Source organism: Lotus japonicus, chromosome 5 (assembly GCF_012489685.1).
Source record: "Lotus japonicus ecotype B-129 chromosome 5, LjGifu_v1.2".
Lineage (NCBI taxonomy): Eukaryota > Viridiplantae > Streptophyta > Magnoliopsida > Fabales > Fabaceae > Lotus > Lotus japonicus.
The window spans coordinates 7,838,827-7,857,731 of NC_080045.1; the positions used below are offsets into that span (position 1 = coordinate 7,838,827).

The 18,905-nt window shown below is 40.3% G+C and overlaps 2 protein-coding genes across 2 annotated transcripts; both read left to right on the top strand.

Moving 5' to 3' along the window:
* Nucleotides 1-9,652: 9,652 nt before the first annotated feature.
* On the top strand, nucleotides 9,653-13,597 carry LOC130719010 (uncharacterized). Its single transcript, XM_057569662.1, has 2 exons — nucleotides 9,653-9,796; nucleotides 10,556-13,597. The coding sequence occupies exons 1-2, from the start codon at nucleotides 9,653-9,655 to the stop codon at nucleotides 13,595-13,597; spliced, it is 3,186 nt and encodes a 1,061-aa protein (XP_057425645.1).
* Nucleotides 13,598-14,282: 685 nt separating this feature from the next.
* LOC130719011 (uncharacterized) lies at nucleotides 14,283-14,966 on the top strand. Its single transcript, XM_057569663.1, has one exon. The coding sequence runs from the start codon at nucleotides 14,283-14,285 to the stop codon at nucleotides 14,964-14,966; it is 684 nt and encodes a 227-aa protein (XP_057425646.1).
* The last annotated feature ends 3,939 nt before the right edge of the window (nucleotides 14,967-18,905 follow it).

Sequence of the window (18,905 nt, forward strand, 5' to 3'; positions counted from 1 at the left end):
GAGGTGAACGCAATTGGGAGTGGAGACCGGTAAGGAACATAGTGGCCAGACAGCACACCAGGCAGCAATTAAGCAGTACGCACCAAGCACGCTCGCTGCTGATAGCTCAATGCTCCGTATTTGCTATAATAAAGTGATGAATAATGGTGTCCAAAAGAAATTGACATTGAAAGCATTTATATATGTTGTTTTCTTTAAAATTATTTGCACTATATATTGATCAAGAATTTTGCATATTCTTGCATAAAAATGTTTTTAATTCAACGAGATTATTAATTAAGGTGAATAAAAATGATGTTATATAGCAATGCATGGATGAATGGATGAAAAGTCTATGTAAAAGTCAAATTATATTGAAAAAATCATATCAACACCTATATACTCCTTCCGTTCCTATTTAACTGTTTACTTTGAAGAATTTTTTTTATTTCTATTTAATTGTCCACTTAACATTTCAAGAGAGCATTAAATGATGTTTTTACAACAAATGCTCTTGTCAGTACAATAAATGAAGAGAGATAACACATACTTTAAATGGTAAAATAGAAAAATAATCTTCAATTTTTTATAAAAATCAACAAAATTAATTGCACCCTTAATATGTGTGCCTCAACTTAAAGTGAACAATTAAATAAAAATGGAAGGAGTACTAAATTGAGCTTTGCTAAATAGCGCCAAATGAAACACAAGAAAAACATGTAAAATAATAGAGCTAATAATCGTTCCTCGGGTTTGAAGGAAAACAAGCATCCTTATTCCTTTGTATCACTTTTGTTTTGTAATTTAAGGTGAGTACACCCGTTAAAAGAGGTAAAAAAAACTTGGCAGTTGGCATCATACATTTCCTGTCCTTAATAAAGACAGAATCTGCATTAATTTCTTTCTTTTTGTTGATATTGATATATATAATCTAAAGAATTCTTATATTATGATTGAAGATCTCTACTTACAAAGCCCAATTTAGAGTAGGGTATATATATGCATCATTAACAGTAACCAGATTGTTTGACATCTCACTGCAACATGCAACTTTGATTTTTTTAAAGAGTTGTTTGCGAATAATTTTGATAGTACTTGAAAATTGAATTTGGCAATGATTTTCCTATCTTCGATGATGTCAGTAGAATTTATACATCACATCCAAGTTTATTTAGTAACCAAAACTTAGATCTCTGTTCGTTAATTTTTCCTACTTCCCCACCCTCCTCTCCTTGTCAAGGAATATCAAACTTATAACCGTATTATCTAAATTCCTTGAACATTTTCAATCGCGATTTGCTTAAGTAATTACGAATAAATTAAAAGATTTTGTTTACAAATAAAACACAGGAGATAAAATCCAACCTTAAAAAATATGATTCATCATTATTGTTTTTTTTACATCGGAAAGATAAATTGCACAATTCAGGAATCGATCCTGGACCTCTGCTACCCGACCCTTATGTCCCCTAATTCTTACCACTTGAGCTAACATTCGGAATGTAAATATACTTTTTTAGGTTTAAATATGTTTTTAGAGGTAGAATTCATTGTGTGACTTTAATCCTTACCATTAATCTTTATTTTAAGAAAAAGTGAGTTGACAAATGGAGCTCCACATCCATTCTCTCTATGTAGGCATTCAGGCGGCCAAATTAATCCGTCTGGCCCTCCATCTACAAAATTTTTAATTTTTTCTTTGGCCATCTCATTCCCTACCAAGAACATCATTATTGTTGAGAATTCAAGTGTGAGTTAGAGGCACACATTGGTTAAATATGGGTAAGAGAAGACTTTATAAGAGATGTGACCCATAAAACTAATGCCTTAAGGTTTTGGGTTAAGATGTGGCGTCGATATCTTTTGGTGTCTTAATCATTGGCCCATGGGCTCCCATGTATCCCTCAACAAGTGGTATCAGAGCTGATGGTTCGTGGGACCATGATAACTGCTCCTTGTGTTGAAAGTCTTCCTAGCATTGTGGCTAGGCGGCAGGTTCTGTTGACTCAGCAAACGACGGTACAATGGTGGATAAGCTTCTGCGAAGGGGCCATGATAATGTGGTGGTGACTCACACTTGAGAGAGAGATTGTCGAGGATTCAAGTGTGAGTTGGAGCCCCACATTGGTTAAATATGGGTGTGGAGAAGACTTTCTAAGAGATGTGACTCATAACCCTAATGCCTTAAGGTTTTGAGTTAAAATGTAGCGTCGATATCTCTTGGTGTTTAGTTCCTTGGCCCATGAGTTCCCCTGTGTCTCCCAACAATTCTCAACAATCATTTCCCTTCCTTATGCTTCAAATAAATTTACAGGGATGAAGAAGTGTAGGAAATGTATTCCATATCTTTCATTGATAATTAGCTCAATATAAATATACAAAAATCCTAGCTAGGTTAATAGTCAACTAAGTAATAAATCTAAGAACATGCAATTACAGGCGTAATTATAAGACACTAAATACAAATATATTCTAATCTAATATTATATTCTAACAACAACCTCCGTGAAATCAAATCCACCCAGAAACTTCAAATTGTGAAGCATGATATCATAATACCATATATTGGACGCCCCATCTCCTACTAATATCTAAAGTAAAATCAGATTAGATTTGACCAAGTTAAAGATCAATATCGCAGACCTACTCTATGATTAAACCCATTGTCTCAACGGAGACACTATATTCTGTAAAGGTACGTAGAATACAATTAGAAATTTGCATATAAAGTTCCTGAAAATGAACCTGGGGCCATCCTCCAACAGTTCAAGACTTCATATAAACCATAGTACCTTTTGTTCTTCGTGGATTTGTCTTGAAAGTTCCTTGCACTCTTTGTCTCCACATTATACATGGGAAAGAAAGAACACTCATTGCACTAGACAGGGCCGGTCCCGACATTTAGGAGGCCCTGGGCAAATAATAAAAATAGACCCCTAATAATTTTAACGTTCAAAATTTCATTAGAACCATTATGTTGGTTCGTTTGACAACTGACATCTTGAACCCGCCCGAGAGTCGCGTGTTTGAATCCAAGCAACGCGACACCTTTTGCATTAATTTTTGAATTATTTCAATTCAAATTAATTAACAAATAACATGTCAAAAGTCAAAAGGTAGGATTTGAACCTGATACATAAAAGTAACATACACAATTACTAACCACTAGACCAGCTCAAGTCATTAATAACATTGTGAACATTAATTATTATAACTAAATTTTATTTTAGGGGAAAGTTTAATGAGATTTTTTTTGGGCCCCTTCTTTCTGGAGGCCCTGGGTTGTGGGCCTGCTTGGACAGGCCCAGGGCCGGCCCTGGCACTAGATATAGTTAGCGCTATGATTCATCGGAATTTATTAACTAGTATTGATGTCATTTGGATGAATTTCACTTAACTTTTCAATTCAAATTTAGGGAAAATTAATTTTTTTATTCCTATTTATAAGCCACTTTCAATCAATTCACTCATTGTCTCCACTCTCCACATTAACATGAGAATGAAACCAATAGACTTAAACTACTTTTATTGTGCTGTTCAAGATTATTACTGAAACTTTTGGCCGATACACTTAAACTAATCCTTCCCCATTTGGGTATAATGCCTTATCAGTGCTCACTAGGGTGGGTAACTTTTTTTTATCCACCGATGCTCTATCATTATTCACCATTAAATCTTAGCATCTTGGAATATTCTTTAATATAATTGAATGGTCAAGATTTAATGAATTACAAAAGGCTAAAAATGTAAATGATAAACTCATCTTTCCCAACCAATCTTCCTCTGTCACTGAATCACCTAGAAGGCAAGAACCCAGAAACCACCAAGACAAACAATTTTATTATTATTGGATGAATTGCGATAAAAGGAACATTTTTTTAGAACTTGAAACTTCTAAACTAAACAAGAACAACAACAATAACAATGAACCATAGCTAGATAAATGGTCTCTAATTAAACTAGAATCAGACAACACAATGTTTCAATCAGTGAATTTAATTCAAGCAGGTGTTGAATTCTCAGGAACCATAAACCACCACAACACCACCTTCCAGCCACCGTGACCCTGACCGCTAGGGCTGTCCACACTGGTCCGAACCGAACCGGACTCGAGCAAACCGACGGTTTTTTAGAAAACAGGCCGGTTTGGTTATGCCGCAGGTTTGGCCGGTTCGCATCTATGGGTTCGTTAAGGTTCAACAGATCGGTTTCGGTTTGGGCTCCAGCTAGACCGAACCAGGTCTTTAAAAGAAAAAAAAAGGCCCAAGCCCAAGCTTCTCCTTAAGTCCAGACTCCAGACCATATAAAAACTCTCATTTCTTCACTTCATCCTAACCCTAGCTGCCACTCACTCCTCTCTTCACTTCCTCTAAACCCTAGTCGGCTACCACCATCCTCTCATTTCTTCTATTCCTCTCAACCTAGCGCCGCCACCGCTTCCACTCAACCCTTGCCGCCACCCCACCACTGCCTCCATCCTCTAAACGCACGCGCCTTGCCTTTTCCATCACCCTCCGCTTCACCATTGAGACAGATCCCACCACCAGTTACCACGACCATCTCACCACTGAAGGAAATATAAATATCGCGTTTCTCTCCTTTCCCCTATACTATTTCAGCCCCAAATCTTGGCATGCGACAATTGTAGCTTACTCCCAGCGATGGCCTGGGCTTGGAAGAGGACGTAGATGACGATAGGGACGACAATGACGACTTTGATCGGGCTAAAGAAGAAGGTGTTCCAGTCAAGCCTTCGATCTCCTCTTTTACCTCTGTAGGGTCCCGACCCAAAACCCTTTTCTTATGTTGAAACTTGTTGATCTTTGTAATGGATTTAAAGGTTTAGTCATTGATTGTTTGTTATGGTTTATTTTTCTGGATTATTTGCTTGATCTCAGTCTTTATCTTCTTTTTTCTGCAAATATTTTTTTGGCTTCTCAACTCGGTATACTCGAGCCGTTATGACCGTGGCTCGCACAAACCGAATCCGAAAAACCCGAGTCCTATGAAAGAATGGCGGCGAGCCTGTTGGTTCGTTGTTTTTCATTCGACGAAACCGACGTTGGCGGCTGAAACCGACCGTAACTGTCCGATGGACAGCCCTACTGACCGCAACAGTACCTGAACCATGGTCCTTCACATCCATCAACCTTGTCATATACCCCACCATAACCTCACTTCCCAACCTCTGTACGAAAGTCATGTGAATCAGACACAAGAAATCTGTAAGACCCCGTTTAAGGACATAATATATTAATAATAATATTAAATAATATTCTGGGAATTGTTTGTGTTATATGTGATATGCTGCCTTTAGAAAGGACAATTATTTTATTAGGGACGTTATTAGACCTTAATAATATCTAGATGACGATGTACTCGTCATTAAAGTCGTTTTGACTGTAATATTGCTAGGGTTATTTTCCGACGACTTTTAGGTCAAAATCGACCCGACGGCGACGATGAGTTGGCGGATCAAGTCGACGATGACAATTTCAAGGCCAAACCTTATGGGGAGGTGCTGGGCATGGTTTTAAGAATATTCCATGAGGGAATATTCCTTTGCTTTTTTTTGGAGGTTTTATTTAAATAAAGTGGGTTTTTATTTAAAAAAAATGTATTTAATTATTTTTAAACCTATGGTTTATGAAATAATTAATTCTAAAAAATATTTCTGGGTTGTTAAGAGAGCAGTGCAGGAAATTTTGGAGCCAAAACCATTGGTAAAGTTTTTGAATTTAAATTTGAAGTTTTGATGCATTTAGGAGAGAAATTGTGTATTTAATGCATTAATTATTTTGGGTTTTTATTTAAATTATTATTTTAAATATTTTTTTGAAAAAATATGAGCATGGTGAAGGTGATGGCCGAATTTTTTTTTCATGGAAAAGATATGGTGGAGATTTGTTGCACATATCTTGGAGGAAAATTGGATTTTAAATGTAGAGATTGAGTTTTATTTTATGAAAATGAGATATTTTTGTATATTTAAATCCTTATTCAGTTTTTTTTTTTTAATTTAAAAGATGAGGGTTTGATTTTATTTTCAAAATTAGGAGATATTATTAGGATTAAGTTGGGCTTTGGTAAAAATTTGTGAAAACCCTAACCCTAGAGTGTGTTGGCCGCCGCCATTTGCTTGAATATTTTCTATCTTTGTGAGGAATGGGACAAAACCTTGAACCTCTTGTTGTTTATACTATGCATGATGACCTATTATCTTACCCTAGGTTATGACATTAGTAATTAACCTAGAGATGTGAACTTCGCTTGCAAGTAGTGATTATATGGTTATAGTGCTAGGTTATAGGCTATGGACCATGAGAACGATGGTGCCGTTAGAGACAAACAGTGACTTGCACGCGAGGAAAATTTGTGGATTGACTGTGTGGTCTCCACGTGATAACCATGATTTAGTCATGGGATAAGGATTAACTGTGTGGTCTCCTTGAGAATTGTGGATTGACTGTGTGGTCTCCACGTGACTTGGGTCGACTGTGTGGTCCCCTTGTGTTGTTCATCTGCGGATGATCGAGATTGGATCCAAGGTGTTGAGGTGGTTGTGTGATGGTGAAGACGTTAGTTAGCCTAACTAAACCTTAGGATTGCTAACTCTAGTTATGAGAATATGAGACTGATACTTCATTGTATGATTACCATGAACTGTTTATTTGCGATGTTTCATGGGAACTGACCCTCTATTATGTGTTATCTGTTTGTTCTGGGGGGGGGGCAGATGACTGTGACCAAGAGTGCGATGCGTTCTTGGGAGCTGATTCTCAGTCAAGAGCACAAGGACGAGGCTTGGGTGTCCGACGCGCACCAAGTCTGTCGGCAATACTACTCTCCGGTGCACTGACAAGAAAGGAGAGTGGATCGAGTCTCAGCTGCTTATGGGAAGGGCGGAACTACCCTTCGTGTAACATCTCACTTTGAGACCTACTAGCTTAGGAATAATTAAATAATAGTTAGAAATAATTTTACATATATTCAGAATTTATTTATAATATTTTTATGACTTAAGCCCTTATTTTTGAGTTAGCAATTTCTTTAGGGTCTAAAGTTTGAAACAAGGAAGAACTTAAGGACTTTTATTTGAAAAGTTCTAGAGTTCAGGGACTGAAACGTGAATGCAGCACCTAATCCTACTGTTCAACCTCACATCACCATCCTTCTCTTCATCATATTTCTGAACATGGTGATATGCTTGCATGGAATTTTAATGGACAAACTCATACTACAAGATCAAAAACTCTATTTTTATTATTTGAGTTCTATTGTGGGATAAAGCTTGACATATAAGCTTGGACCCTCTATATAAAGAGGTGTTGGGTGGAAAATTTTCCACACAATTCAGAAGCTTCCTCTCCTACCCTACTTAATCTGTTCCTCTCTCCCTCTCACACACTCTTTTCCTTTCATCTCTCAAACTTCTCAAACCTGCAACTGCCTCTCTCTCTCTGCTCTTTGATACCCACTTAACGAGATCACCTCCACTGTGTTCGTGAGGAGGAAACGAAGCCAGTCCTGCCCTCCGCTCGCTCCACCGCCGCACCGGCCGCCGCACACCGCCATCTTCTCCGGCCAGCTTCGCCGGAGTTCGTCTTGGAATTCGGTAAAAAGACCTTCTCCTGACTCTATTCGATGCTCTGAGTCCGAATATGATGTTTATTTTGCGAAATTCAAATCCTTTTCTAACGAACAGAGAGCTTTTATAAAATTCAAATCCATGTCCTTACCTTCATGACCAATGTATTCTAAATCATTCTTTGCATTACTGGACATGTATTGATCATGAAATAGGTTCTAGATTATGGTTTTATGCAGCTTGTGGGTACAGACCTGGAAAAGAGGGTGTGATGAACAAGTTCATCACCTCCCTTGCTCTCTTTCACGACACGGGAATGAGGAGCACGAACCAGAGGTTTAGAGCCTCTGGTAGCTCTATTTTACAGCCCACTAAGGTCTTAAAATCCTCTATTGCTGGTTGATTGTGTCGATAGATGAGTTATTGATAATTAATCAAACTTAAAAATGCTTAAATTTGACATAAAAATGAGTTAAGTTGCTGTATTAAGGTGTGTGCAGGTTTGGACAGGTTTGGACCAGCATTAAGAGACCTTATTATGGTCTGAGAACCCTTGACTTCAGAGATTAATTGGCTAATCATGTTCAGACCTTGATGATTGATTTTTATATGACTTAAAAAGGGCTTGAATTGGTTTAACATGGTTTAATTTAGCATTTTACGTTATGTGCTAAAGCTGGACAGATTTGGAACATGTTAATGGACTCACATTAGACTATCAGATTAATGAATATATGGTTTAAGTGCTTGTTTATGTTATGACCTTGAAACTTGACCTTTAAAATCACTTAAAGAGAGCTTAATTTGGACTTAAGTGAACTTAAGTTTGTGTGGTTAATTTAAGTATTGTGAATTGTGTATATTGCAGGTCAGGAACAATCCACTTCACTTCCTTTGGGTAAAGGGAGTTTACAGGCTACGAGGATATGATGATTATATGATTCTCTGGCAGGAGGATCGCGTTTAATTATATTTAATTAGCTGTTAATTATCATTGCTATTCGATATGGTTGTAACTTTAATACAGGTGTTGTGTGTGAATGCTGGATACTTGTATGGTTGATTGATGCATTAGACAGGTGCAGGTTATGGCTTAGAGAAAAGAAATACAGGGAAATGGGTCTTGGAGGCATTTATGTGGCAGGAACCATGGAATAATTATTCAGTGATCAACAGATCTATCTTTAGCTTTCAAACAAGGATTTTGCATTTAGGAGAAATTGATTAGAAAATAATTAGGTGATAATGACTTAGAGTAATAATAAAATCGTTTATGCATGAAACTATATTTTTGTTGTTGATCACTGAATAACAGGTATTCCAGGTGATGGTTCGATTACGAATTCAAAATGCCTCCAAGATAAATACTCAAATATGAGTAACCGAACCTTGTGTGGTTCCAGGCAGGATAAGGGGGAGATGGTTGAACGTTGATTGAATAATTTTCATGCATCATAACATGAGCAGGTAGGAACGTGCGGCAACTTCCACCTGAGACCCTGGATGTGCACCCGGTGTGGATGCCCGAGATACCTGAGGTGGCACGTAAGACCATGAGTGACAGTGCAATTTGAAAACGCTAAAAGGGTATTCAGACTCGGTAAAGAGTGGGCCGGTGGCGCATATTCCCGAGTGACGTTCCGAAGTGAGAGGCTTTGAGAAGCCAATGGGCCCAACAATCATATGTGATATGTGTTTGTTGATACGGTGGCATGCATAGCATAAACTCATATTTGCTTATGTAATTTGTCTGTGATTGTGTGTGGCTGCAGGATGATGATTGATTGCTAACCGAATATAATTATCTTCCTTACTTCTGACTGATATATTATATATGATTTATATCTAAGTCGTTTTGTAGCTCACCCTTACGCTTTATTTTTCTAGATAACACAGAGATAGCTGAGGGAGATGGACCTTCCAGTTGAGATGATACTAGCGGACTTTTCCTCGCCGGAGGGATGGTATATTGACCCTCACACCGGTATCTGTACATATGTAGGGATGTCGACGTTCTGGTATCGCCGTCCCAATAGCCCTGTACCTTTTTACCCAGTTTCTTTTCCTCGGATGTTCAGTTTCATCATGCCCCCACACTTCCTAGCTCAGGAGATCTTGGAGGATCCTCCGCTACCACCTATGCCGAACTTCACCGCTCTTTTGGCAGCTGTACCACCACCACCGGAGCCTCAGCCTGACATGCCCGTGGAGATTGGGCATGTGAAGGAGGTACCCGGTAGGGACACAAGGAGGAGGAGAGAGGGGTGCCCCCGTAGGTGGGATGTGGGGCCTAGCGACTAGAGGAGGAGCTAGTGATGGTGTCTGTTGATATCATGTGTTCTGTCTTTTTGTTGTTCTCTGATGAAGATGTACTCTTATGACCGCTGAGCTATTTTTGTGGTACCCTTGTATGATGAGCTCAGCTTAGTAGGACTCTGATGACAGCCGTGCGGTTTGGCTTAGTGATGTATGTTTTAGGTGGCAGCATACTCTGCGATATAGTCGCTGCGATGATGTGTACTTGTTGTGATGTATATATTTGTGTAGGAGTGTGTTATCCCAAACCTAAGTATTACCACTTACGCTTTATTGTTCCGCTACTCTTATTAATTCAGGTTTTGGAAGTCAACGCTTAGGTGAAAGTCACACGCTTGGTGTCGAGTAGCAGAGTAGCACCCAAGAGGATAATCGAGGTAGGAAGATAACAGAATAAAATAAAATAAAATAAAATAAAATAAAAGTACACCGCGAGTGAGTGACGACGTATTAACATTACAACGTGGGGACTCTCTCAAAAGCAGAGTGCTTGGAGTTGCGCCCCCACAGGTTTGGTATCAGAGCTTCAAGTTCCTCAACTGTGGAACTCAGAAACTCTACGGAAGACTAACTTTATTTGTATGCTTCGATGATTAATGTGTTTGATTACCTGTTATGTATACTTGATTATTTTCTATGAATTTATTTGTGTATGATTGTTTACTAATTTAGTTGCATTTCAGGAAAATGGATAACGACATGGCGGAAGCTTTACGCCAACTGACTAATTTCTTAGCTAATCAGGCTGCCAAAGCCGAACAACATAATCAACCAGCAAAGGATGATGTATACAAAGGAATTGACAAATTCCTTAAGCGAAATCCACCTCTATTTGACGGAGGTTATGACCCTGAAGGTGCCAACCGTTGGCTCCGTAAAATTGAGCAGATCTATGAGTCCTTGCCTACAAGTGAGGACAGGATGCTAACTTATGCTTCTTACTTGTTTCACGAAGAAGCTAGGAACTGGTGGGTACACGCCAAAAACAGAATCACTCCACCTGATGGAGTCTTGACTTGGAGCATCTTCAAGGAGTCATTTCTTGAAAAATACTTTCCTGCTGATGTAAAAGGCAAAAAGGAGATCGAGTTCTTGGAGCTCAAACAAGGAGAGATGTATGTGGGACAATATGCGGCTCGCTTTGAAGAATTGAGTCAGTTTCATCCTTACTATGGTACAACAGCTGACGGCGCCTCCAAATGCATTCGTTTTGAGTGCGGTTTGAGGCCTGACATCAGGGCAGCAATTGGACATCAGCAAATCCGCACTTTTACTGTGCTGGTGAAAAAATGCCGGATATTTGAAGAAAATGATCGAGCTCGGAGGGAGTACTACAAAAGCTCAAAATTCAACAAGACTTCTAAGAGGAGAGAAGAACGAAAGAAGCCTTATTCACCTAGGAACTACAAACGGGAACTTCAAAACAGAAACTATGGTGGTGCAAGACCAACAAATCCTAACAGCCATGTGACTTGTTATCGGTGTGGAAATGAAGGACACAAATCTTGGAGTTGTACTACAACAACTACATCAGGACAGACTAACTTGAAGCCACCCGTTGCTGGAGGTACCAACACCACTTCTGCACCAAGAAACTCTGCTGGAGCAAGTGCTCAGAAACCTGGGAGAACTGTGAACAAGGGTAAAGTTTTTGCAATTACCGGCGCAGAGGCCAATACTTCTGAAGATTTGATACAGGGTACGTGTTTCCTCTGCGACATCCCTTTAGTAGTTTTGTACGATTCAGGTGCGACACATTCCTTCATATCACATGAGCGGGCTAAGTCGCTAAAATTGCTTATAACACAATTACCTTATGACTTAGTAGTAACCACTCCTACCAAGGAATCTGCAGTCACGTCTTCTGTATGTAAGAAGTGTCCCTTGGTGATAGAGAACAGGGAATACATTACTTATCTTGTCTGTCTACCTTTAGAAGGTCTAGACATTATTCTGGGCATGAATTGGCTTTCCATCAATAATGTATTGTTGGATTGTCGGCTAAGAGTCCCCATATTCCTCCAAAAGTACAAGGAGAAGCAGACCGCCTCTTTACCTGAGAAGAAACCCTCAGCATACTTAATTCTCTTCTCTTCAGAAGGAACCAAGCGACCAGCCATGGAAGACATTCCCGTTGTACGAGAATTTCCAGAAGTTTTTCCTGAAGATATGACAGAACTTCCACCAGAATGGGAAGTGGAGTTTGCTATTGATGTGATTCCTGGAACAGCACCAATTTCTGCAGCACCTTATCGCATGTCACCCTTTGAGCTTGCTGAAATAAAGAAACAAGTTGAAGAGTTATTGTCCAAAGGGTTCATCCGTCCCAGTGTATCGCCATGGGGAGCTCCGGTATTGCTTGTGAAGAAGAAGGACGGAAGCATGCGTTTGTGTGTTGACTATCGTCAACTCAATAAAGTTACCATTAAAAATAGGTACCCTTTACCTCGAATCGATGATCTCATGGATCAATTGAAGGGAGCCAGAGTCTTCTCCAAAATTGATTTGCGGTCCGGTTACCACCAAATCAGAGTTAAAGTAGACGACGTGCAGAAGACAGCCTTTCGGACTCGGTACGGGCACTATGAATATTTGGTGATGCCGTTCGGGGTGACCAACGCTCCTGCAATTTTCATGGATTATATGAACATGATCTTCCATCCCTACCTAGATAAGTTTGTGATAGTCTCTATAGACGACATACTTATCTATTCCAAAAGCAAGGAAGAGCATGTTGAACATCTGCAGGTCGTATTGAAGGTCTTGAAGGATCGGAAACTGTATGCCAAACTCTCAAAATGTGAGTTCTGGCTAGAGCAAGTTCAATTTCTGGGACATGTTGTGAGCGGAGACGGAATCGCTGTAGACCCTGCCAAAGTAGAAGCTGTGAACTCATGGAAGGTCCCGGAGACTGTCACTGAAGTAAGAAGTTTCTTAGGGCTGGCTGGATACTATCGAAGATTTATTGAAGGGTTTTCTAAAATTGCTACTCCACTAACTCAGCTGACCAAGAAGGATCACCCGTTCGTCTGGACGGAGAAGTGTGAACAGAGCTTCCAGACCTTGAAGGAGCGACTAACTAAAGCACCGGTGTTGACCTTACCAGATCCCTCAAAGGACTATGATGTGTACTGTGACGCCTCGAAATTTGGTTTGGGGTGCGTGCTAATGCAGGAACGGAAGGTTGTAGCCTACGCCTCACGGCAACTACGACCTCCCGAGCAAAACTACCCAACTCATGACATGGAGCTAGCAGCGGTGGTTTTCGCTTTGAAGATCTGGAGACATTATCTGTATGGTGTAAGATTCACTATATACAGTGACCATCAGAGCTTAAAATACTTGTTTGATCAGAAGACTCTCAACATGAGACAACGCCGATGGATGGAATTCCTTGAAGACTATGATTTCAAGTTACAATACCACCCGGGAAAAGCTAATGTGGTGGCTGATGCGTTGAGTCGAAAGAGTTTACACGCGGCAAGATTGATGATTGAAGAAACAGAGTTGATAGAAAAATTCAGAGATATGAACCTCATCATGGAGACTTTACCACAGGGAACGAGACTTGGGACCCTGACTCTCACCAATGAGTTCATAGAAGAAGTTAAAAAGGAGCAAGCGCGAGATGAGAATTTACAGAAGGAAGCACATGGGAGAGACAACATGAGCAAACCTGATTTTCTCAAGGGTTCTGACGGTCTTTGGAGATAACAAGGGAGATTATGCATTCCTGAAGGTGGAGAGCTAAGGCAACAGATTCTTGAAGAGGGACACAAGAGTGATTTCAGCATACACCCCGGCACCACCAAGATGTATCAAGATTTGAAGAATATGTTTTGGTGGCCCGGAATGAAGAAGGACATCATGAAGAAGGTGACGTCCTGTCTGACGTGTCAGAAAGTAAAAGCGGAGCATCAGAAACCTTCTGGAAGCTTACAACCTCTGTCAATACCTGAGTGGAAGTGGGAAGGAATTTCCATGGACTTTGTCTCAGGACTACCCAGGACTATTACTGGACATGATGCAATTTGGGTAATCGTGGATCGCTTAACCAAGAGTGCACACTTCATAGCAGTGAACATGACCTTTCCATTAGAGAAGTTAGCAAGAATTTATGTGAAGGAGATCGTCAGGTTACATGGAGTACCTGCTAATATTGTTTCTGATCGAGATCCCAGATTTGTGTCTAAATTTTGAGAAAGTTTACATGATGCATTGGGGACTAGACTCAGTTTGAGTTCTGCTTACCATCCTCAGTCAGACGGACAATCTGAGAGGACAATACAAACACTGGAAGATATGTTGCGAGCATGTGTGCTAGACTACAAAGGCTCTTGGGAGGATTTTCTACCGTTAGCGGTTCTCTTACAACAACAGCTATCACTCTAGTTTGGGTATGGCACCATTCGAAGCTCTATACGGAAGGAGGTGTAAAACCCCTTTGTGCTGGCTTAGTGGTGAGGACAAGATCACACTCGAGCCTGAACTACTTCAAGAAATGACAGAAAAAGTTAGAAGCATCAGAGAGAAGCTGAGGATTGCACAAGATCGACAAAAAGCCTACTATGATAAACGTCGCAAGCCACTTGAATTTCAGGAAGGAGATCATGTCTTTTTGCGAGTCACACCTATCACTGGAGTTGGAAGATCCATACACTCTAAGAAGCTGACTCCTAAATATCTTGGACCTTATCAAATTCTTAACAGGATTGGCGCAGTAGCATATCGCATCGCCTTGCCTCCCTCATTATCAAACTTCCACGATGTGTTCCATATATCTCAATTAAGGAAATACCTACCTGACTCTTCTCATGTAATCGAACCCGACAACATCGAGCTTGAGGAGAATCTCACCTACCCAACTCAACCAGTGAAGATACTCGAAAGGAGAGAAAAGCAACTTCGTAAGAGAACGGTTCCGCTGGTGAAGCTAGCCTGGAGCGATGATAATCAAGACGCAACTTGGGAGTTGGAAGAAAGCGCAAGGAAGCGGTACCCCTCACTATTCGGTAATCTCTTAATGGAGAATTTCGGGGACGAAATTCTTAAAAGGAGGGGTGAATGTAACATCCCACTTTGAGACCTACTAGCTTAGGAATAATTAAATAATAGTTAGAAATAATTTTACATATATTCAGAATTTATTTATAATATTTTTATGACTTAAGCCCTTATTTTTGAGTTAGCAATTTCTTTAGGGACTAAAGTTTGAAACAAGGAAGAACTTAAGGACTTTTATTTGAAAAGTTCTAGAGTTCAGGGACTGAAACGTGAATGCAGCACCTAATCCTACTGTTCAACCTCACATCACCATACTTCTCTTCATCATATTTCTGAACATGGTGATATGCTTGCATGAAATTTTAATGGACAAACTCATACTACAAGATCAAAAACTCTATTTTTATGATTTGAGTTCTATTGTGGGATAAAGCTTGACATATAAGCTTGGGCCCTCTATATAAAGAGGTGTTGGGTGGAAAATTTTCCACACAATTCAGAAGCTTCCTCTCTTACTCTACTCAATATGTTCCTCTCTCCCTCTCACACACTCTTTTCCTTTCATCTCTCAAACTTCTCAAACCTGCAACTGCCTCTCTCTCTACTCTTTGATACCCACTTAACGAGATTACCTCCACTGTGTTCGTGAGGAGGAAACGAAGCCAGTCCTGCCCTCCGCTCGCTCCATCGCCGCACCGGCCGCCGCACACCGCCATCTTCTCCGGCCAGCTTCGCCGGAGTTCGTCTTGGAATTCGGTAAAAAGACCTTCTCCTGACTTTATTCGATGCTCTGAGTCTGAATATGATGTTTATTTTGCGAAATTCAAAGCCTTTCCTAACGAACAGAGAGCTTTTATAAAATTCAAATGCATGTCCTTACCTTCATGACCAATGTATTCTAAATCATTCTTTGCATTACTGGACATGTATTGATCATGAAATAGGTTCTAGATTATGGTTTTATGCAGCTTGTGGGTACAGACCTGGAAAAGAGGGTGTGATGAACAAGTTCATCACCTCCCTTGCTCTCTTTCATGACACGGGAAGGAGGAGCACGAACCAGAGGTTTAGAGCCTCTGGTAGCTCTATTTTACAGCCCACTAAGGTCTTAAAATCCTCTATTGCTGGTTGATTGTGTCGATAGATGAGTTATTGATAATTAATCAAACTTAAAAATGCTTAAATTTGACATAAAAATGAGTTAAGTTGCTGTATTAAGGTGTGTGCAGGTTTGGACAGGTTTGGACCAGCATTAAGAGACCTTATTATGGTCTGAAAACCCCTGACTTCAGAGATTAATTGGCTAATCATGTTCAGACCTTGATGATTGATTTTTATATGACTTCAAAAAGGGCTTAAATTGGTTTAACATGGTTTAATTTAGCATTTTACGTTATGTGCTAAAGCTGGACAGATTTGGAACATGTTAATGGACTCACATTAGACTATCAGATTAATGAATATATGGTTTAAGTGCTTGTTTATGTTATGACCTTGAAACTTGACCTTTAAAATCACTTAAAGAGAGCTTAATTTGGACTTAAGTGAACTTAAGTTTGTGTGGTTAATTTAAGTATTGTGAATTGTGTATATTGCAGGTCAGGAACAATCCACTTCACTTCCTTTGGGTAAGGGGAGTTTACAGGCTACGAGGATATGATGATTATATGATTCTCTGGCAGGAGGATCGCGTTTAATTATATTTAATTAGCTGTTAATTATCATTGCTATTCGATATGGTTGTAACTTTAATACAGGTGTTGTGTGTGAATGCTGGATACTTGTATGGTTGATTGATGCATTAGACAGGTGCAGGTTATGGCTCAGAGAAAAGAAATACAGGGAAATGGGTCTTGGAGGCATTTATGTGGCAGGAACCATGGAATAGTTATTCAGTGATCAACAGATCTATCTTTAGGTTTCAAACAAGGATTTTGCATTTAGGAGAAATTGATTAGAAAATAATTAGGTGATAATGGCATAGAGTAATAATAAAACCGTTTATGCATGAAACTATATTTTTTTTGTTGATCACTGAATAACAGGTATTCCAGGTGATGGTTCGATTACGAATTCAGAATGCCTCCAAGATAATTACTCAAATATGAGTAACCGAACCTTGTGTGGTTCCAGGCAGGATAAGAGGGAGATGGTTGAACGATGATTGAATAATTTTCATGCATCATAACATGAGCAGGTAGGAACGTGCGGCAACTTCCACCTGAGACCCCGGATGTGCACCCGTGTGGATGCCCGAGATACCTGAGGTGGCACGTAAGACCATGAGTGGCAGTGCAATTTGAAAACTCTAAAAGGGTATTCAGACTCGGTAAAGAGTGGGCCGGTGGCGCCATATTCCCGAGTGACGTTCCGAAGTGAGAGGCTTTGAGAAGCCAATGGGCCCAGCAATCATATGTAATATGTGTTTGTTGATACGGTGGCATGCATAGCATAAACTCATATTTGCTTATGTAATTTGTCTGTGATTGTGTGTGGTTGCAGGATGATGATTGATTGCTAACCGAATATAATTATTTGCCTTACTTCTGACTGATATATTATATATGATTTATATCTAAGTCGTTCTGTAGCTCACCCTTACGCTTTATTTTTCTAGATAACACAGAGATAGCTGAGGGAGATGGACCTTCCAGTTGAGATGATACTAGCGGACTTTTCCTCGCCGGAGGGATGGTATATTGACCCTCACACCGGTATCTGTACATATGTAGGGATGTCGACGTTCTAGTATCGCCATCCCAATAGCCCTGTACCTGGTTACCCAGTTTCTTTTCCTCGGATGTTCAGTTTCATCATGCCCCCACACTTCCTAGCTCAGGAGATCTTGGAGGAGCCTCCCCTACCACCTTTGCCGAACTTCGCCGCTCTTTTGGCAGCTGTACCACCACCACCGGAGCCTCAGCCTGACATGCCCGTGGAGAATGGGCATGTGAAGGAGGTACCCGGTAGGGACACGAGGAGGAGGAGATAGGGACGCCCCCGTAGGTGGGATGTGGGGCCTAGCGACTAGAGGAGGAGCTAGTGATGGTGTCTGTTGATATCATGTGTTCTGTCTTTTTGTTATTCTCTGATGAAGATGTACTCTTATGACCGCTGAGCTATTTTTGTGGTACCCTTGTATGATGAGCTCAGCTTAGTAGGACTCTGATGACAACCGTGCGGTTTGGCTTAGTGATGTATGTTTTAGGTGGCGGCATACTCTGCGATATAGTCGCTGCGATGATGTGTACTTGTTGTGATGTATATATTTGTGTAGGAGTGTGTTATCCCAAACCTAAGTATTACCACTTACGCTTTATTGTTCCGCTACGCTTATTAATTCAGGTTTTGGAAGTCAACGCTTAGGTGAAAGTCACACGCTTGGTGTCGAGTAGCAGAGTAGCACCCAAGAAAATAATCGAGGTAGGAAGATAACAAAATAAAATATAATAAAATAAAAGTACACCGCGAGAGAGTGACGACGTATTAACATTACAACGTGGGGACTCTCTCAAAAGCAGAGTGCTTGGAGTTGCGCCCCCACACTTCTCGCCCTTCCGCTTCCAGACACCTACTATGGAGTTAGAGCAATCTTCTAACCAGGAGTCGGAGTTGGAGTCAGATCCATCTGAAAAGACATCGATAGAGACGAGTGAACCCCTAGTGGAACCCGAGGACCTACTGAAGGTTGAGGTGAAGGAGGAGGAACTTCCACCACTACAAGGAGAGTCCTGGAACATGTAGAACCAGATGAGGACGAGTTGAAGGCCTAGAGCGTCTTTCGACTGGCAGTTGATCAGTACTATCAGCAGAAGGGCCAACTCTATCGAGGTCGAAGGAATCATCTGTTGAGCGAGTTCACCAACGAGCCACTGCCAAATGACGACTACTTTACGGAAGAAGAAGAAGAGGTAGAGGAAGAGGCTAAGGAGTAGGGTTGGGCTGAGAGACATTCACTTTCTTTTGGGGTTGAGAGTACCGAGTTGGGCATTGAACTATTTCTTTTGCTTTTCATTTT